The 22,036-nt window shown below is 39.9% G+C and overlaps 1 protein-coding gene across 6 annotated transcripts; it reads left to right on the forward strand.

The window, feature by feature from the left end:
- Positions 1-2,567: 2,567 nt before the first annotated feature.
- ranbp3b (RAN binding protein 3b) lies at positions 2,568-17,826 on the forward strand. Of its 6 annotated transcripts, none has more exons than XM_033650948.2 (17): positions 2,568-2,679; positions 4,961-5,016; positions 5,159-5,195; positions 5,297-5,374; positions 5,483-5,554; positions 9,074-9,139; positions 9,348-9,476; positions 9,629-9,738; positions 10,101-10,220; positions 10,701-10,801; positions 10,903-10,978; positions 11,073-11,169; positions 13,738-13,865; positions 13,954-14,074; positions 14,691-14,833; positions 15,834-16,029; positions 16,627-17,826. In XM_033650948.2, exons 1-17 carry the CDS (start codon positions 2,658-2,660, stop codon positions 16,668-16,670), a joined length of 1,596 nt encoding a protein of 531 aa, XP_033506839.1. In that variant the 5' UTR covers positions 2,568-2,657; the 3' UTR covers positions 16,671-17,826. The 6 variants fall into 6 exon arrangements, with proteins under 6 accessions (XP_033506839.1, XP_033506840.1, XP_033506842.1 ...); XM_033650949.2 differs by having other exon boundaries at positions 13,741-13,865; XM_033650951.2 differs by having other exon boundaries at positions 2,571-2,679; positions 9,348-9,443.
- Positions 17,827-22,036: the final 4,210 nt, after the last annotated feature.

Raw genomic sequence — 22,036 nt, forward strand, 5'->3', positions numbered from 1 at the left:
TTTGTATAAGGAGGGCTTGCCTCCAGCTTTAAATGTTGTTGCCCTCTGGTGGCAGATGCAGTGAACTTCTTTGGCTTTAAACTGGAAAATGACACATGCAAAGCAGCAGATCACTTCAGCCTGTACACAACATAAAGCTGTAAAACACCCATATGAAAATAGCTGGGTTAGAAAAAAATGTCAGTTAACAAGGGACTGTTCTTTATTTATTACAGGAGGCGGGTGGCTGAGGTGTGACTTTGTTTTATTTTGCTTTGTTTTGTTTATTTAACCCTCCCCAAAGCTAGCTTCCCTGAGTGATTAGGTGAAATGCATGACCCTCCTTCCACCATAAATTAGATTTAAGACTTTTAACACTTGCCTTTTAAAGTGTGAATGTTAAAAGTTATAAAAATGAAATCCCAGAGTTGAAAAAAGCCTCAGTTTTTCCACTCTTGTTGTGCATTATGGTTAGTTCATGCAAACAGTTTATTTTTGGCCAAATTAATTGTAGAATAAAGTGATATTGATGATCTATTTCTAATTTAAACTCAGATTTTGTTTTTGTTTTTTTCCTAAGTAAGCATTTGTCCCACATAATGTGTTCAACGACCATCAGAAATATGAAAACCCCATGATAATTTTTGTTTTTGAATTTTCTGGCTATGATAAATGGTGTAATTTTGGCAAGTTTTTAAACCTTTTTAAACATAAAAAAATCTTTTTTAAAAATTGCTTGAAATTCCAACCAAATTACAACCATTTAAAGTTGTATGCACCTCCCCACGCCAAAATAAAAGACATATGGCCCTTCCCAGTGCTTAAAACAATATCTGACATGCTTCCCTCTTTTTGCAGCACTCCCTCCCCCCTCATAAATAACAAACAGTCCCTAATATCCAAAGAAAACTAACTAAAAGATGTCAAACTTCATATTCAAGTTTCTTTTTGTCTAGGGTCCCCAAATGCCAAAGCATGTGCCACTGCTGGGTTTGATCAAAGCAAAATGGCTTTGCTGTGTTTACAGTTCTGGGAACCAATCAGCTCTGCAGTGCCGCAACAGTCCATGATGTCTGATTCACAACATAGTAAATGTGGCCTTCATAAAAGGCAGTGATGCAATGAGTGAAAGCTGGTGGAAAAAATGCCTGTTTCAAAACATTCAACAAGGGTTTTGCAAATGTTTTACGAGGGAGGAAATGTATTCAAGATGATTGTTAGATCTCACACAATGTGTTTGGATGGCAACACTGATGTTAAAAAAATCTCAACAGGCTATCTTTAATTAAGTCTGTTTAGTGAAATTACTCATTCCTGAAATGACTGCAGACCATTGCCAAAGCCTACCAAAGAGCTTTGGATTTTTGTCTTGATTAAAATCCCTTTCATTAACGTCCATAATAAACACGCATGTTAATCATCACGACTGTTTTTATCCAAGGCCCAGCTGTGTGGTAGCTTCAAACCTATTAACTGTCTCACTGTGAGGAAGCACTGCGCCACCTTGAGCATAAAAGTAAAAATGATGAGAGGTTGTTTGAACCCATGAAATGTGAACTATGCTTGTTTGCCTTCACATTATTGGCTGTCACAGCAAATACCACCACCGACTGTGCAGTAACGCTTCTGGAGAAGGCTGTCGACTTACTGCTGCAACTGGAAAAGGTAATATGAAGCAATGTTTGAAGAAAAATAATAGTTTGTGAACTGTATATCCAAGACTAGAATAACCCTCAATGTGGGAAGGGTTTAAGAAGAAACCATTGTGAGAGCCAGTCCTTTTTTTTCCGACACAGTGCATGAATCTATTACTATATGACTTATCTATGACTCACCTTTGCTATTGATTCACCCACCCTCCTGTCACATCTGACTTGGAGTATTTATCTTTACAGCAGAAGCTTATGTTTTTGACTTTTTGTCAGCTCCTCTTTTGTCCTGAAACAAGGCCTCCTCCTTCGCCTCCCCAAACCTGTTATCCCTCAGGAGCATCTCCTGAGGTTGTTGTGGTATTGTTTCACTGCGCAGATCTTTTATCTTTTTATTGTGGATGCTTTTGCTCCTGCACCTTGATCTCTGCAATATTTTCCTCCCCCTGGCAATTTGTCTCATCCCTCAAGGCCTTGGCGGCTTATGTTTTTGACATCAATCATCATGGCAACAATGATGCCAACTAAGCTAATTCCATGACAACCCAAGAAACTTCATCCTCTGGGAAGATCAGATGTGACCCTGGAGATATGATTTTTTTCTGTCAAATTACTCTTTCCAAGGTCATAAGACATGTATGTTATTCATATTCTAATGCAGACTTCTTGGGCCACTCAGTGCAACATTTACTACTTTGACAACTCCTTTTTAATGTGTGTTATCACAGCATGGTAGGCTACGTTTCTGCAGGGGCCTGAGGAGTTGCTGTAATAGGTTATGCTATCCAAGTCAACTTTAAGTTGCTCTTAAAGGTTGAAACATGTGCTCCACTCAAAACATAAACAGTCTGACAGCCACGGACAGTATTATTTTTATTTTTATGTATGACTGACGGGCACAGGAGAAAGCCGGGGGTCGCTCACTGCAATAGCAAACGGTGGCAATGTGCTCTCTGCCACTGAAAACATTTCTGCCTCAACTTGTATTATCTGCGCGGTGGGTTGTGGGTGTGTGAGCGTCGAAGTAAAATGGCGGACTTGGCAAACGAAGGTGAGTAAGTGGCAGTATGAGAAAAACAATACAGCTACTGTGCTGATATAAACGGCGCCTATACATTGTCTGCATATTTAATAACTGGAGTGATGCCGCCTGGCCGCATGTTAACAGCGAGTTCGGGTGAATTATAGCTTCGCGGCGTTTACAAGACTACAACGTTAGCAAGCAGGCTAACAATGCTAACGGCTGGGCTGTGGGTAATACCTGGAATGCCTCGGAACGCCCTCGAATGCTGCCTGCCACTAGCTGGCTTACCTCCCTAACGCTAGCGCCCGGCTATTTATAGGCAGTATGTTGTGCCATTTGTGGTGAGCTAAAAGATCTATTGTGGAGGTGAAGCAAGGCTTTCTAGGCCAAAGATGTAAAAGCACTGCTTGTAACTCGGCTAACAGGGTGATGTTTCAATTGATTGGGAACGTTTTAGTACGACATTCTCCTTGTTTAATGTAGTTAGCGCTCACTTGCAGGGTTGCCTGGCGTTCATTTAGGCGCGTAGAGAGAAAAGCGTAAGCTAAGGGACAATGCTGTGGTGTAATCGCTGATCCCTTTCTATTCTGCATTTATTCTGCTCAGATCTACTCGTCATTATGTTGATGTATTAAAAATGTGAGAATTCAGTGAGTATCTTGGTGTCATTGCTTGTGAGGCGAGATGACTCATGCGGGATGGAGCGCATTAGCAAGCTAACTATAGCCAGTAAGCTAAGCTACGTGCGGGGCTTTAGGGAACAACCGGTGGGGCCGACTATTTGCTGGGTCGGGTCAGATAGTGTAAATGCTAGCTGGTTATCATAAGCCGGGAACGTCGCGGGGTGCTTGGATTTCTGCAGTGAATATCAGTGTTGCATGCCGGAAATGTTACAGTCAGTAGCTGAGATAGCTGTCTGCAAGCCGCAGAGAGATTCAAAGCTGGATGTTAATATAGGTCACACAGTAATCTCTTTTTTCTGCCATTAAACGTGGTCATACATAAACAGCCAGTATTAGCCATGAGGGGTTGTATTTGACACGGCGAATCTTGGTCCAGTAAACAATCCTGGCAATGTGCTGTTGGCTATTTGGCTGTAACCGCGTGTATTTCTGCCCCGGCAAGGCTCTCAACGACAACGATGCTACACCTGCTCAGTGTTATAGGCCCAGCCCAGACAGAGGAAAACCTTTGTCTGCTAACGTTATAGGATTACACATCTTACAGAGATTACAGTGTAAAGGTAGACGCATTAAGGTGACATGAAATTATTATCCTACCTGGCGATTGCTATTATGGGTTAGCCATGACAATAGCTTATAGCTGCAACAAAATCTTTGGTAGTGAGCTGAAATAAATCACCTTTTTTATTACAACAGTAGCTACAGTTGCTGTGTGGCCTTGTGGAGTCATTGAAAGTTTGATGGCTATGTGATACATTGCTATTTACATGAATGTCCAGGTTAGATCAGCATAATGTGATATATTCTTTCTTGTAGTCCTAATAGGATTGCATGATTTTCTGCAGTATGATTAAGAGCTGATTTCTGTTGACTGGCTGACCTCATGGTTGGAAATTTACTATTTTGTCCACCTGCAACTGTGACTGGTTAATTCCAAATCTCCATGTCACTCAATAGATTACCAATGGGTATTTTTGGGGCAGGTGAGTAAAGCAAATCTAGCAACCACTTGCATATTTTTACCAGCATTTGATAGTGGCTGCTGCTAATTTTCAACCCTGGCTAACACTGACTGAAATTCGACATCAGCATTATAGGCGTGCATTTTCTTGAGTCACCTTGGTCGGATTGTTTTCACACTTCCCTCTTTTACGCTTATTCTTTGACGCAGCTAAATCTGGCATATAAATAAACTGTTCACAGTTGTGTTGTACTCACTGGAAGCTTCATCAGAAGTATTTATAGAAAGGCAAGCAGTATAAGTTTTCAAACCAAAACTTGTCCTCCATACAGTCTGTGAAATTTAGGATGTCTAAATGCATCTCAGCATATTTTTGGTTGGTTTTTGGAATGATATGTTAATGCCTGCGGTGTCACCGTGCATTGAAATTTGGTGTTTAATTTAGTGCAAGATGATTATGCTTATGCAAATAACATTCTAGCTCTATGAACACTCATGTTGTTGTCACTGCTTTTAAGAGGAAAATCAGAGCCATGAAATGAGAAGGCTATAGCGTTACCTTTTTTGTTTTCTACTCTAAACCATGAAGAAGAGTCAAACAGATGGGAATGCTGTAAACTTTAAGTTAGTGCTTGGATGACTAGCCTACATCTTCTCTTAACAGACAAGCCTGCCATAGCGCCTCCTGTGTTTGTTTTCCAAAAAGATAAAGCACAGAAGGTAAGTTTCTCTACGTTATTTGTGTGTCGAGACTTAAGCCATAATTATGATTTTGCAGACTTTATTTATACTGATATTCAATCTGCAAAAAACACACATTGCAGAGCAGTTGTTGAGCTCAAATCCTTCGCTTTTCTTGCAGCGATCTGCGGACGGCTCAAGTGCAGAGGATGGAGAAGGTAAATTTAACGTCCAGACTGACCACTTACTTAATTAATATTATCTTTCTCATATGTTTATTGAAATTGTATTATTATTAATATTTTGTTACCATTTTCAGATTCAGATAAAGATGAGGGAAGCTATTGCCCCCCTGTGAAAAGGGAAAGGACCTCATCGTTCCCACCCCCACATTCTGGTAAGGGCACGTGGTGACTAAGCAGAGCATTTGTTTTTCTTAGTTTCTTGCTTGTGGTGTACACATTGATTTGTATGCTGAGTGCAATGCCTGTTCGCTACTTTGCAGTTCCCAAGAACAATGTATTCATGCCCTCAAGTTTCTGCCAGTCTCCAACTGGGAACTCTGACTCTGAGCCAGGTGAGGCATCCAGACCACCATTAGTTTCTCTTCATAGCTTAAAGGCCCTCTGCAGTAAAAATCTTAGTTTCATGGGTCAACAGATTTTTTTAAAACAGTTTAAGCCAACAAATACAATAAGTTAATTGGTCAACAGTAATGTTTGCTCTTTTGCGCACCCAGACATTTTATGTCTGAAAGAATTTTTTAGCATATGTTTATGTTTTCTAATGTTGTGACATCAGTAGTTGCAAATAAGATGTCAGTAAAATTTTGTGTATTCCCTGCCTGCAAATGCACCTCATTCACTCTGAACAGCTCAAGTTAACTCGCATGTGGTAGTTTTACTTATGAGCTAGACCTTCAGGTATCTGCTGTTGAAGTCTGACGCTATTCATGGAATGCAGTCACAGAGTGACATGGACAGCCAAATTCCAAAGGCATGAGTGATTTTAAATGATATGAGAATTTACAGCAAAAGAAATTTACTCCAAATTTCCTTTTTTATATGTAGTATTAATCCAACAAAATGAATAAAAATGTAAGGGAAGAAAATTACTGTGCCAGATAAGTGCAGTCAAGTTGGACATCAGTTCAGGCTGGTTTGTTGCATTTAGCTTCTGGTTGAGGTCTGGTTATTTCAAAATGATTTGGTCCTCCTCTCTTTCTGTCTATGGCTGCACTAGTGGTCTCTGTCATGTGTTGCAAAAAGAACACGCAATATACCCGGCAAAGAAAGGTGAAGGCTTTTTGTTGCAAGCTAGTGAGCTAATTGTCAGTTTTAGTGCAGTGCCCCTTCAAAGCATGCCGGTTCAGAATAGGCTGATTCTTTGGCCTGTGGTATAGCTACTTGCAGCTTTCTTGAAAATAATTTCGCACTTGACATTGCACTTGCTTGGGTCTTGAGCAATACACCTGGGTCCCAAACAGCTATAGATTTATTATAATGTTTAGGTATGAAAATTGTTGATTTATGTGGCTATTATAGCTCATTGTACAACAAAATAATGAACAAAAGCCAACTTAACAGTTGACTACCTATAGTGTACTCCTACTTCAGAGGAAAACACAATAGCCTACATTTACCGGATAGAAACATGTTACAGGTTACATTGCAGATTCAGTATTTGCTCACAAAAAATATAACAGTTAAACTACTCAGGACCTTAACTCTGTAGTATTAATAGTTTTGATATTTAATAGTTTTGCTTTGGAAAACAAAGTTTGGAATGCTTCTGCTATTATTGGCAATACCAACCTTCCCAGTCAGAGAAAGACTGACAAGTAAAGCAAGACAGTGTTTGCCTGGGGCCCCCAGATCACTTAATCCACCTCTGACAAACACACCAGTAAATATTAATAGATGTAATGATTTCCGAATGGGCGTATTAGTCACTTGCTTTCACTTAACCACTGCATTCATTAAGTAGATGGTGGATTTTAGTAGCAGAAGCGTGTGGCCAGTGGCCGATGTTTTAAGTTAGCATGGCAGACTTACACAATGGCCGTAGGTGAAGATATGCTTGACTCAGTCTACACCACTGCGGTTATAAAGTAGAGCATTGATTTTAATAGCAGGCATTAGAGTACACGCACTCCACACACTTGGCGACTTTCTCACCAGACTTTGAGACTCTTTTGGAGTTTGTTTTTTTTTTCAGTGCTTCCTTGCATCCGGGAACAAAAGCGTTAATTCTAAATGCTCAAAATGTTTGTGTCTACTCCAATGTAACATCTCCTGGCTCTCTTTCTTTATCTGATGACGACTCTCTGCAGAGCCCTGTAGCCCCATGCCACAGAGCGCCATTTGCTTGTTTATTCAAAGTTTATTAATGTAAAACATGTTACATGTCCAAGTCACACCAAATTCGACACTGCATATCCTTGTGTCCCCAGCAATACATCTGTTAAGTGTGAAGTAGATAAAATGAATGGTTCCCAAAAAAATGTGAAGGACACGCACACACACATACATACATTTATTTATACAGAGGTTCCTTGCATTAGAGTTAGCTTAAATTGATTAGAACATGCGAGACAAGAGCTTCTCAAAATCCCCAGTAATTCAGAGGTGGCATCTTCATTGTGGAAACATTATGACCTTCTAAGACCCATGACCATGCTGGCACAATATGTACTTCTGTTCCTGATTAAAACGGTTTGATGTGCCAAGTTCAGCTTGGAAACAAGTTCTAAGTTTATCAACCAAATGTATGATGCCAATATTGGAAAAAAAAGTAGTGCTTGATATTGGTAACAGTAGAGGGTTTATTATTATATGGTGCCAAAGTGTCATGTGCTGGTAGTTGGATGCTGTTTGTTTAGTGCCACTGACTCTACATGTCAGAGGAATGGCTTATGAGGGATTATAAGCCAGTTGTGTTTTGTGTCAGTGGGCTGCTGTGTTGTGTTCTGTAAAGATTTACATATATAATGGCTGTCCCCAGATTAGTTATTTCCTGTTTGAGAGGAAGCCTTTCTTTCTCTCTTTAAAAAGGAATAAAATATAACCTTGACTGTGGGTCTTAAATTTTGTCAGTTCAAGTCGGTAGGTTAGGTCCTAAACATGCATGTACCGAATAGGTTCGGCTTGTGCACACTATATGATGAGGTTTGGGATCCCCTGTGGGTCAGACATACAGTATTCATCATATCGCTGTTCGTAGCAGCATGCTGTTCACCATCTCTGAAAGAACATTTCACCATGTGCATTTCATGGGAGGGAGTAATGCAAAACTGAAATCACACTGTTATTGTGAAATTTTGACTGCAGTGGGACTTTAACAAAAATGTATGTGTGTTTTTGTGAATTATTTAAAGTGTACATCTCTGCTAATAATATGTGTTATTCAGTTTATTTGCTTTGGATTTGATTGCTTGAATTCTAATCAATAGCTCAATTGTTTAGAGTTGGCAGGAGTAATATCAGCATTTAACACAGCTTTTCAGAGAGGACGCAGCATCCACTTGAGTAAACAAACAGGGCGTTATTAATAAGCACTTTTAGCATATTGCATAAAGCACATATTTGGAAGTGAAAACTAAGATGAACACACTAGGAATCAAACACTGATTGATTGTAAAACTACACACAGTGCACCTCCATGTCCTAAGTATTATGCTGGTTAGTAAAATGAAGTAAAGGCCCTGGTTGTTAAAAGATGAAGAAGTTTTGTTTAAAATTTATGCTCACTAGAAAAAGGAATGATCTCATAAAAATGCTGCTGAAAAAGAGGATGCGCTTTTTACAAGTGCTCTCAGCTTTCTGCTTTAGCGCTGATTAGGGCCAGGTCATGTCAGGCTAATAAAGCCACTGAGATGGAGAGTAGAAATAGATCATAGGCCCTAGAGCCTGCCATGTTACTGCACAGGAGTTGGATTGCTGCAACAGAACTCTTGAAGCTCTTCAAGGGTTGCTGTGGTAACCGGGCCTGTGGTCAGAAAGGTGCAAAGACAGAAGGAACGTACCCTTTATATGTTGCTGTGTAACTCTTGGATCTTTTTTTAATGTCCGCCCTCTCTTGTGCTCCCTCTCACCAGAGGAGAAGCCTGTGGGATTCCGTTTAAAGCCACCAACTCTCATACATGGACAGGCACCAAGCTCAGGTTGGTGTTTGTGATTGTAAGCCTTCGTGAAATTTTTTCTCACACTGACTTGACTGAAACGGAACAAAGACTTGAAGTTGAACCCAGACTTGCATCCTTTATATATGACCCTTATTAGAAATGGAAATGATACATCCAGACTTGAACATGTAGACCCAGAACATTTCATTGTGTTCAAAAAGTATGAGACAAGTTGGCTCTGTTGCAGGTGTCCCAAGTCAGAAACCCAAGGAGCAGCAACGCAGTGTCCTCCGCCCTGCAGTCCTCCAGGCGCCACCGCCCTCTAAATCACATATAGAGTCCAGTGGGTGCAGCTTGGAATCAGTTGTTGATACTTGTAAAACATTCTCAAGTGTCTGATAATTCAGCTTTGATTATTAATAACTTGCATATTGTGTTTTTGGCATGTGCCGTACAGGCTAAATATTCTTTGGGACAGCAGTAAGAAAAAAAAGAAACTATCTTTGTCCTTTCTGTCTGTTCATTTAGATTCCAGTTGTGGAACCAACGGTGTGAAAAAGTCATCAGATGGGGCATCTGTGACCCAGTCCCTCTTCCTGAACAACACAGAGCACTCAGCCAGCTTGGCCAAGTCACAGGTGAGGAGTGGGTAAATCTGCCCATTATAATCAAGGGTTTGTTATCGATAAACGATGCCTATCAGCTCAGTACAGGCTTTGTTTCAAGAATTAGAAAGAAAGTGTGTAAAAGCATTAAACTGAAGGTCATTTACAGAAGATTTGTTATTTCCGTTCTCCTCTGAAATGAGGAAGTATATTGTATCTGGTGTTGATGAAAAGTCATGCAAATGTTAGATATCAAAAGATTTCACTGTGTTATTTTATTGTATGTAAAAGTTGCTTTCAGAGCTATGTTAAAAGCAATGTTTTAGATTATATTAAAGAAAAAGAAAAGTTGACTATTGCTTTTTTTTTTTTTTTTTTTTTGGTTCCCATTTCAGAAACATGAAAATGAGGAAGATGGAGCAAGTGGTGACAAAGATGGAGACGAAAGAGAGAAGAAGGAGACAGATGTAGCAATATCTTTTGTGTTTGGTCAGAATATCAAAGACAGAGCAAAGGTGGGTTGCCTTCCCACTCGTCTTAGTCTTGTTTTTAACGTACAGTGAGTGCAAACCTGAGCTGAGAATGTGTGACAAACCAAAACAGATATGCACAGTTAAATGTCTCAGACAGAGGAGGGGCTTTTACACATTTGAGGTGATACTCTGTCTTGTCATAGTGTACATTTTTTTGTAAGTGTTTATATTCTAACACTTTGTCATGAGTCTCAGTTCTCGCTTAGAGAATTTCCTGTAGTGTTTTGTGGTCCCAGTTCCTGATAAGAGATGCATTTCCTGTGGTGCTCTGCAAAATGGCTGATATTTTTCTGTATGATTTTGAGGTCAATCTGGATGTTTGGACAAGATTTTGAAAATGGTCACTTGCTATACTGCACATTAGGAGTTTCTTTATTGTTGATTTATAAAAGTTTTATGGTCTGTCTTAAAGTTTGGGTCATTCTTAGCATAACTCCTAATTTAACACTTCTTTTTCTCCAGTTGGAAGAAAACAGTACAGAAGGCAAGTCAAAGGATGGTGTGTTGCCGGACTCTCAATCAGAGGGCACTAATTATTTCTTACAGTACATCTCTACCCCAAGGTAATTCAATTGTGTCCTCCTTCGAGTATTTTTAGCAACTCATCTTCATTGATAATTAACTTTCATCAACTCTTTTTTTTTTCTTTCCTGTGTCCTTTCAGTTCAAAAAATGCCACAAACAGTACAGACAGTGGGGCAAAATTTGTTTTTGGGCAGAACATGTCTGAACGAGTTCTGGTGAGTTGATGCAACCTGCTGTAAACTGAGTCTGCTGTCTGCCATATTGAAAAACTCCTACAAGTTCCACTGATCACCTTTGTTGTGTTTTCAGAGCCCCCCGAAGGGCGAGTCCGCAAATGAGGAAACTAAAGAAGTTTCAGCTGCCCCTGCTTCAGAGCCCTCATCACAGGAAGCCACCCCAGAGAAGGGTAAAAACACAACTCCACTGATGTTGAAAAAGTGTTTGATGTTTGACTGTACTAATAGATTTAAGAGAGGTGCTTGGCTGCAACCCAGTGATGACTAAAAACAACAAAAGCAAGATCTGGTGTGATAAGATAAGCAGTTTAACAGAAGCATATATATTATTAGGCTGGATGGTTTATCGACTTTTTAAGGTACACTGAGATACTTTCAAACGAGATACAGGATGAGACAATACAGATAATATTGATATAATTTGCTGTTGTGTTAAATTACCCATTTCTTCGTAAAGCCGTGCGTGTGTGCTAGGGTTGTCATGAGAACCAGTCGGTACCTGTTTTGTTTTTTCGGTACCTTAAGTAACAGATACAACTTTGCCCTCAGCGGGCCGTGTCGGTTCCTGTCGGAAGTGACTCGCACTCTCTGCGCAAGTTCTCCTGCACAGAGGGAGACACCGGGCGGTACTCTGTTTTAAATCTGTTGCTGTTGTTGTAAACAACGTGCTACGCAAACATCGGTCCCTCTGATGAAAGAAATTCCCACAGTAGCACCCATGCAACACAGCTCTGCTGTGTGTGAGACAGAGCCACTTGTGTATTTGAGTTGGGGGTTTGTGTACTTTTTGTGAGATGTATTGATAGCGAATTGCCATACAACTTGGTAGTTGTAGTCTATTGTGCAATGGTGAGACGGCGACAAATGTGTTTATAAAAATGTATACAAGACGGACAAACTCTGTATTGTACAAATATTTAAAACAGTGTCTGCATTTTGCAGTGCTATATTCATTTGAAAGGTCATGAAAAATGAAAAAATTTCCCCAACACAGAGTTTGAATAGTCGCAAACTACAATGAACTAGATACCTTTATTCTTGTGCTCCAATTTTTGGGCTGTGCTACAAAGGGCTGCAACTAACAATTATTTTCATTGTTGTTTAATCTGTCAAAAATGTTCTGAATTAATCGATTGTCTGGTCTTTAAAATGTCAGAAAATTGTGAAAAATGTCAGTCAGTGTTTTCAAAAGCCAAAGATGACGTCCTCAAATGTCTCATTTTGTCCATAACCCAAATATTTTCAGTTTAATAACTAGAAAATACACAATGAATGGAATCAGAGAATTTTTTTTTTTTTTCATAAAGAAAAATGACTCAAACCTTTTTATTGAATATCAAATTAGCTGGTGATTAATTTTATAGTTGATAACTGATCAATTGTTGCAGCTCTAGTGCTACAGAACTTTCAACCTTTGTAGCACCAGTGCAAAGAGTTAAAGTACAGCCCTGCTATTTGTTTCAGGTCATTTTTCATTTACTTGTTTTACAGCTGTTTATATTCAAACCTGGAAGACAACCCTGTCTTTGCACTTTATTTTGATCACAGTTGGTTTTAATTAAAGTACGTCAGGCATCTCACATGTGGCTTTGACTTACAACTGAACATTTTGCCCACTTTGTCGGAAAAAAAACAAGATGTAAATTGTGTATCACCCATCAGCCTAAAAACACCAAGATATGTTTGTTGCCCATGTCACCCAGCCCAATATGTTACATAAAGTTTTTAATATCCACATCAGATTTAGTTGGGAGCAAGTGTTTGATTAGCACCTCATAAAGAGCTGTGGTGTAATAAATACTGCATCTTTGATTTGAGATCCAAATTCCAAACCACTGGTGATACATCCCACCCATTTCCTGAAACACTGAAGCAGTTGTTTAGTTACATTGTCCAGAACAAAGTTTATTCACAGTGAATGCAAAACCTGCTTAACAGAAACAAGGTGCAGCAAAGAATTCTTCTCATACCAAGAGTGAAGTGAATTGAATTCAGATTCCCTAGAAAATATCATCTGCTTGTTTTAGGGAAAAATAACACGTCACACATGTAACATTCGATACTGCATGACCTGGTTTGATGAAAATGGTTACAACAATGGAAGCTATGACTTTATACTTGTTTTGTTTTGTTTTAGAGAATGGTATTTATTAGGTTTTAATCATGACCTCCTGCTTCATAACCAAAGGCGACTTGTTAACACAAATAGTAGTCAGTTAGATTGTGGGCTCAACATAAAAGGCCACTTCACCTACTGGGATAATACTGTGCATACATTGGGTGGTTTGACAGCATGTTTCAGAGACTGTCGTGTTTGTCCAATGACAACGAAAAGACATTCAGCATTTCATAGCTGCTGCGTGTGCAGGCATTCATTAATGTGATCTCAGCTGAAGTGTCTCCTCTCTGCAAATGATCTGCAGCAGCCTGTGTAGCTCCTGTTTTAAGTGATGGAATGCAACCCTGGGTCTTTCACTATAACCCTTCAGCACTAGATCCAAAATCCAAAATTTTGCAGAAAATGTTTTGTTTGTGTCACTGCGAGAACGATATGGGGGTGAGAGGAAACTCTCGCAAAGCATCCATCCATTTTCAGCTGCTTATCCAGCACCAGGTCGCAGGGGCAGAAGGCTGAGCAAAGTGCTCAACCTAACACATCAGTTTTTGATAATAATCTCCGAAACCAAATGTTAAACCAAGCGAGGTGCAGATTTCTAACCCGCTGTATTTTATCTCAGCAGTGAACAGCGTGTCAGAGTCTTTGGAGGAGTCTGCAGCAGCTTACACCAAAGCCACAGCCAAGAAGTGCATCTTAGAGAAAGTCGACGTCAAAACTGGAGAGGAATCAGAAAGCAATGTTTTACAGGTAGGAGGCGGGCTCTCTTGATTCAACACGTGCAGTAAAAAAAACACGACATGAAGCAATAGTTTGTCGTCGCTCTCTCTTGCTTCAGATGCAGTGCAAGTTATATGTTTTTGAGAAGACTGCTCAGTCGTGGATAGAGAGGGGTCGAGGTTTGCTGAGGCTCAACGACATGGCATCAACAGAAGACGGCACGCTACAGTCCCGTCTAGGTAAGCACACCTGCAGAAATTTCTTGGGGCTGGAAAAAGTAAATAAACATCTGACTGTTAAGAATGTGCACAGCTTTGGTTTTTGTGGTTCGTGGTCAGGACGTGGTTTGATTGAAAACTTGAATGATCATGTTTGTTTGTGAGCTAAATGTTGATTTAGAGATAACATGCTCTGTAAAACCATACAAATAGTGCTTGATTGTGGTTTTTATCGCTATAATTATTACAGTACCTGACACTGAACACAAGGGGGAGCCCATTCCTGTGATATATGCTTCTGTGGCCAAGGCACCACAGCATGCAGTTAAATGCAGTGTGTATGTGTGATGGTAGAACGGTTGTCAAAGAAAAAAAACTGTAAGAGTTGAAGGGAAAGGTGTTTTAACTTTAAAGTTGTTGTTGTTGTTTTTTTTTGTTTTTTTTTTTTTTTTAATAAATTTAAAAAATGGTATTTTGCATTATAACACTATTTCATAGGTTCATTCTGGATAATATTTCTGACCCTGTATTTATGCTGATGAACATAAAACTACTACAATAACATTAGTTCAGTTAATATCCTTAGTCATCTCACACCATTGCTGTTGTGTTTGTGTTTGTGTTTAACCCCTTCCAGTGATGAGGACCCAGGGCAGCCTCCGGTTGATCCTCAACACTAAGCTTTGGCCCCAGATGCAGGTGGATAAGGCCAGTGAGAAGAGTGTACGAATCACTGCCATGGACACAGAGGACCAGGGGGTCAAGGTCTTCCTAATATCGGTGTGTATCGCCAAACATTGGGTTGTGCAGTTTATTTTTTCAAGCTTGGGGAAGATTTCTTTCCATCACAAATACCATAACATGTCCTTTTATGCAAATAAAGGCTATTTTTTATAGCTTTATAATGTCACAAGAAGATGCTTCAGTTAAATAAAGCATGGACATCTGCTTTAATATCTCAGTTTAACACAAACAGGGCAGAAACTGAAAGCTTTGCCGTCACTGTTAGTATTTATTGACAAGACATCATTAGCCTGATCTGCAGACTGCTGGCTAGGTAGCTACTTGGCTATGGGAAATGACAGATAAGTTCATCAAAACACACAGCGAGCCCATATCTGCGAGTCTATTTTTGCAGCTGATGACTCATGTAAAGGTTATGTTAAGATTCACTGCAAGATTACCACAGCCAGCAAGCCATCTTGAGTCACCACCGTCCCATAAACACATTTAATATAACTGTTCACCTCACAGTTTATGGGGCTGTTTTGACCCTTTGGGGATAATAAAGCTAAGTGTCATGACCTTCTGAGCTAAAGTAACCTTTGTGTGCTTATCTCCGAAGCCTAGGTATATCATAAAATAGCAGTTAGTGACCTTTATTTACCTAAAGTGCAGAGACAATGTGGGCCTACTTAAAAAGATGGGTTCAAATTAAATACAGGAGTATATTTCTATTTTAGTTAAAAGCATCACTGTTTTCTGACCTGCATCTGTTTGATTCTGTTTTAGTAAATTCTTTATTTTTTAACATAAGTGCTGCTTATTAATTTCAGTTGGTGCCAAGCTACTGTTGAAATTCAAAACTTACTGTGCAGATGTTTCACATCAGAAGTCTTCCACTGGCTCAAAGGGTATAATCCCTGTTTCCAGGCAAGCTCATAATGTGAAACATCTACAAGAAGAATTGAGTTGTACTCCAGAGCCGCATTGATCAGGTTTGCTTTTTTCCCCCGTCAATGTGCTAAGTGGTTTCTCCCTCTGTGTCTCTACTCTTCAGGGTAGCTCTAAGGACATAGGTCAGCTGGCTGCAGCGTTACATCACCGCATCTTAGCCCTGAAGAGCAGGGCAGAGCAGGAGCCCGAGACCCCAGCAGCAACCATCCCTGAGGCCGAGGTACCGCAGTCCAACGAGGAGGACAGCGACGAGGAAGACAACGCCTCTGCCTCAGCTTCAGCCTCCACTCCTGCTACGAGTCAGTGATTTTTTTGTTTTGTTTGTGTGTTTGTGTCGTGTGTGGTTTACTTAATCTTTAGTCTGGCTTACTGAAAGTAGACTGTGGGTATAAAGCCTGTCATTGGCTGCCCCAGTTGAGACAATGCTGCGTTAACCATTTTCGAAGTTGCCACGTGAAACTAGTCTTGCACAGCCGGACTCATCTTCACACTTCATTTTAGCGCGGTTCATGAAAGAACAACTTCGAAGCTAGCAACCTACTTGCTAAAAGGTCTTTTAATGTTTTATTTGGTGTTTTCCTTTCTGGGGATTTAGCCATTATAATGCCAGTTCATTCCTAACACTATGTTGCAAGCATCCTTGGCATAGCGGCGCCCAAGACGGTTGTGATTGATACACAAACAAGTCAGAGCCTTTTTTTTGTTTCCCTAGTGCAGACTCATGATGTTAGCCAGACCCTTCTCCACCGCTGGCACAGTGCACGACTACTTACTCCTAAACCAAATGATTTCCATGTTGGTGCCACAACAGCAGTTTTTTTTTGCGTGTTTTGTATATATTTAGACCACTGGCCTGCACATCCATGTCAACCTGCTGTCACTTTGCTCTCCTGCAGGTAATTCAGAGGGAGGAGAGAGCCAGGCAGCAGGAAGCACATAGCGTCTCTCTTGGACAGCCTGCTAAGATGCTGCCATTGAGGCATTTTGCTGTAGGCATCTCCATGGACACCCCTTGACCAACATTGGTCCTCCAGACCAGTACTTTTGGATATTAGAAGTCTAGCTCCAGGAAATAACCCCTTGTGCCGGAGTGTCTCACCCAACTCGTGCAGTTCATCTTCTTCTGCATTCAGCGTAATATCTGGAGTCGTTTCTTCCCTCCCTCTCCTGTTTTGTGTTTTATTTTTGTTTTCGAGTATTTTTTCCTCTCCCCGATAGCAAAAATAAAGACTTCAAAGCTTTGGTTTGGGACTTTTCTGCTCATCATATTGATGAGTGTAAGGGTGTTTTCCTCTACATTTTAAAGTATGGCACATGTTAAGACTGCAGTTTCTACTTTGGGACCTTTTTACTCACTCTACAGCCGTACCTCTGGACGCCACACATCCAGAGGAGCTTCATTCACAGTGTATTTGACTAGTCATCAGTCAGTTGTTCCTACATTGAGCCCAACCCTCATCCTACTCCCCCTTCATCCCAACCAGTCCGTGCGTTAGGTTTTGGCAAATGTAATTTATTTTGGATCGTCATTTTCATGAGGCATCTCAACACATATGTGCTGTTTGTAATGGCTAGCAAAGACCACTCAAGTTGTCATTAATAGCAGTTTCTTATATTTCCTATTGACCTATATTATACAGAATAAAAGACTGAAACAATGCAGTTTCTGCTAATGTGAGTTAATGATGTGATGACAAAACGGCAGGATTCACCTAAATTTTTCTCTAAATTAATAAGATGTGTTAGTCATTCACCTTGTGGGTTTTTTATTGACTTTTTCTCCAATTCAAGAAAATTAACTCATCAGTCTACATTCTGCATGTAACTGTTTCTTTTTTTGTTTTCCTTTTCAGCATCCCATGGGTTTACTGTGTTGATACATATTTTTATTTTGAAAATATACAAACTTTTTATCCATTTTCATTTGGAAAACATGTTGGAATGAAGACTTAAGTTCATGTGTGGAAAATTTGAGTGATAACTGTAATACCCTTTTGAATGTCATGTACATTTGAATATATCATCATTTAGTAGCGCACCATGTTTTCTCATCTCCTCCAACTACCCCCTTTACAAAATAAACCATTTTGGACTGACATCTGGGATTTTTCCTTCTGAAACCTGATGAATAGCTGTACTTAAATTAAAATTGCAGAGTAAGACTCCAATAGAGCGTGGTCGAGTTTGACATTGATTGTCTCCTGTCGATGTATTAAATCAAAACATCAGGCGAAGAAAGGGAGAGGGCTTCATCTGTTCTGTATTCATGTGTTGAGTCTGGCCCACAGGTTGATGTATGCTGTACCCCGATTGCTTGGAGCAGGAATAGGACCAAAACTTGCTTATATACAGTATGCATCACGCACAAGGTCATGAATATTTGATGTATGTACCTATCATAACAGCCCAACACAATCACAGACATTCAGAATATAGGAACATAACTGCTCCCAAACTCTCCTCCTTATCTGCCTCCCTGTAGTGACTCAGTGGGAAATGATTTTTCCTCAGTGTCTTCCATAAATGAGCTGGTGCAGACCTCAGATGTTGAGACAGTATAAAATAAATATATGTATGAGAAGAAATCTCACACGGGTTCTTCGGTTTCACCCAATGATGTGATTTCACAAAGATTTCTTTGAGTGGCTATTGGAATGCACAAGCAAGCAAACTTTATATGATGTAGGAGTTTTGTAAACAAGTCACAAAGTGCTTTGCGTGAAGAAGAAAAGGGAAAAGAGGTGGATAAGGCAATTACAACCGCCATAATAATACAAGGTGTAAAAAGCCAAGAGAAACAACAACAAAAGCGTGAATACATTTAATTTTCAGCCTTGACCTTAAACACCCAGAAGCCCCTGCTCTGAAGATGGGAGCCTACATGGGTCAGAGGGCACAACAACTCCTTAAAGTACGAGCATATAATCTAATTTCAATGCTCCTTAATTAGAAAAGAAGACCTCAAGTGGTGATTTCAAATTTTATTACATTTAATTGCGAATTTTTGCTATATGCAAGGACTATTTTTTTCCCGGAATACCTTGGACCAAGGACACAGTTGTCAATAACAAGGGTAAAACTGACTGACAGACCATCACTCACATTTTGGGGCAGTTAAGAGTCTCTGAAAACAAACAGGCAGAGCATGCGACCTCACTGAATTGTGACAATGCAGAGCAGAGAGCACCGAGATTTATTGTTAGCATTAATAAATCATATGATACAAGGTTACCACATTTTCTCCGGTCAATATTTGGCTCATGAGTACATGAATAAAAATGGGGATCCGATGCCCTGTTGGCTCAGTCACTGCAGGGATAAAAGCTTTCCCGAAAAGCAGGTAAACACCTTGTCCAGTATGTTTTCTTTTTAAACCTTACATGTCCCCCACTTGTACATATCAGACCTCTGTACCATCCATCAGAATTCCAAGAGAACATCACATGAAAAAAAATGTAAAAAAAATAAAAACACCCTAGTAATAATCCTGGGACCCCTTAGCTCAGTGGTTCCCAACTGTTCCAGCCACGGGCTCCAGATTTCTCCTTCGTCATTAGTTCAAGGTCCACATAGTTTAGTTTATTCAGTGTCATACCATGTCGTCAACCTGGTTTGCTGTCTCTGTCCATCACTCACTCTACAGTAGGAAACAGCACATTAACACAAAATTTTAATCCAGAAATTCACTGTACTTAAAAACGAAATTTGTTTTTTACAAACTTGACATGTTTGCGAGTCACTTGAGGCCCATTCAGAATGGATCCGTGACTCACCAGTTGGGAACCACTGCCTTAGCCCTATCTCATGACCCCTTGTGGTGTCCTTGACCCTTTAAGCTGGGGGACACTGCTGTCCATGACAAAAAAACTATACAGGAGCAGGATATTTGTCGCAGTGATTTACAATATATGATGGATTCCATCTTTTATTTGTACAAGGTTCATGTTTCCTCATTATTTTACATTCTGCTCAAATCCAATTTTTTTTTTTTTAAAAGATATTTTTGGGGGGCATTTTTAGCCTTTAATGGACAGGACAGACAAGCATAAAAGGGGGAGAGAGAGAGAGGGAGTGATATGCAGCAAAGGGCCACAGGGTGGAGTTGAACCCGGGCCGCTGCAGCAACAGCCTTGTACATGGGGTGCCTGCTCTACCACTAAGCCACCAACGCTCCATCAAATCATAGTCTTAAAGGAAAACTTCACCCCCAGATGACCATGCGTTTATCAGTTACTCACCCCATTTTAAGTTGAATACCGGAAGAAAACTTTGTTTTTCTCGCATGCCTTCTGTGATCCAAAAACTGAGAAAATTCCCGATGAATTAAAGGCATAGCCAACCATTTTTAACAACAGCAAAACTATATCAAAAGATTCAATTTTTTCATTCATTCAGTGAAAACTTTATTTAAGACTCAGGAAATCAATTGAGGGAGAACCTCATTTTCAGTGATGGTGAGGATGAGCGAAGACATTAAAAACAATCAATAAGCAAACAAAGAACCATTATGCATATCAATTAAAACAGAAATGAAATCATACAAAACAACAATAGCAATAAATGATCACTAAAAGAAATACAGGCTGATCTACATGCTAAGGTGTAGGTGTATAGTTTCAAGCATTTGCACTCAATTAAAACAAGAACGGAAGTAAGGCATTGAAACAGCCATATGGATGGCAGAGTGTCCACATTTAAGGTCTTTTGCAGATTATTCCATGTATAAGGTGCACATTATGTGAGGACACAGTTAAAAGGTATGAAATACAGTGTTAAAGCATCTGCATCAAAGTTTATAAATGAACAAATACCAATGCTGCTTCCACCTCACAGCCAAATATGGCCAGCCAACCTTTCGGTAAAGATGGCAGTGACGGGTGCTGTAAGAATCACCTATTATGAACCTTAGGGCTGAGTGTTAGACAACATCCAGTGATTTCAGCGTAGAGGCAGCAGCTTTTCCCTGTATAACATCCCCATAATCCAAAACAGACACAAATGCAGATTCTACAATTCTTCCCTTTGTGTACAAAAGGAAAACAGTTCTTATTTCTGTACAGAAAGCCAAGTATTGTCCTCAGTTTGGCAGTCAGAATTTCAATATGGTGCTTAAAAGATTGTCGTCCAGCCAGATACCAAGGTATTTATATTGTTCGAGTCTGGCTATGGAATGCGCCATGTTTACAAACTCTCACACAACTTATGCAGTAGCTGTAATCCATGTTTCACTCATCCAGTGCTATACTCAGCTGTTACCAACATGAGCCCTTTCTGACTAAGAACTGAACTGACAGTGATACTACGCTCTCTTCAAAGGTTCCATTAACAAAACTGTAATTTTACCTCGAGCTACTTATCTATTGCTGCCTCATTTGGTAGTTAATGTTATAGTGTGACTTTGTTGAATCCAAACTAATCCTGTAAAACACCAAAGTCTTGCAATAACACAAACTAAAAGCAAAGTTTTCTTCATTATTTCAAGGTGATTAATAATACACAAATGAGGCTCAGCGTAAGTTCAATCAGGAAGACTCTTTCTCTGCTTCATTCATTCACAGTTCTTTCTTTCCATCTAACTCCCCCTGCTTCTTCCAGTCAGCTGATTATGGGCATTCACTCTCATTTAAACCAGTCAACTTTGCGATGAGATCTATAAGCCAATCATGTTGCTGCTGTCAAACTTTAAATCTGCTCTCCTCTCTGCTGCTGTCACCTGTCATTTCAAGCGGAATTGCTGCATCCTCCTCCACCCCATCCACCTCCAGTGCCCAGGTCGAGCTCATCAAAAGTTCCCTCCTCCTGCACAGACGGTGTCACAATGTGTGGCTCTCCTAATGTTTTTTCTCTGTTATATTGGGATCAAACTGAGATTTTTCTCTCTTCATAGGACAAAGTTACACATGCAGTCAGAAGAAAAGAAAGAAAGACTCCACTCCTATCCTCTTTGTTGATTTATGCAGCTTAGGGCCATTCTCTCCTCAAAAGGACGTTACGTAAGAAACTCAGCACCAAACTAAACAAACACTCATCCGCTGGAAAATAGGAGAAGTAGAGTTAGTTAAATATTCAGAGGTGGTCTTACCTGTTGCCAAGTAACGCAACTGTTTTTCTTAATCACGCCCTTCCTTTTTATTGTATGCTTTAGGCATCAGGGTCATATAGGGATAATAATTATCACACTGACAACATAATGACCATGTGTTAGAAGTACTAGGCGGCACTTTATGGTAAATATATTTGGTGTATGGCAGTAGTTACTGACGTTTTATCAAAAGAAAAAAAAAATGTTCGTCAAAATGAAGTCAC

Source organism: Epinephelus lanceolatus, chromosome 12 (assembly GCF_041903045.1).
Source record: "Epinephelus lanceolatus isolate andai-2023 chromosome 12, ASM4190304v1, whole genome shotgun sequence".
Classification (NCBI taxonomy): Eukaryota; Metazoa; Chordata; class Actinopteri; order Perciformes; family Serranidae; genus Epinephelus; species Epinephelus lanceolatus.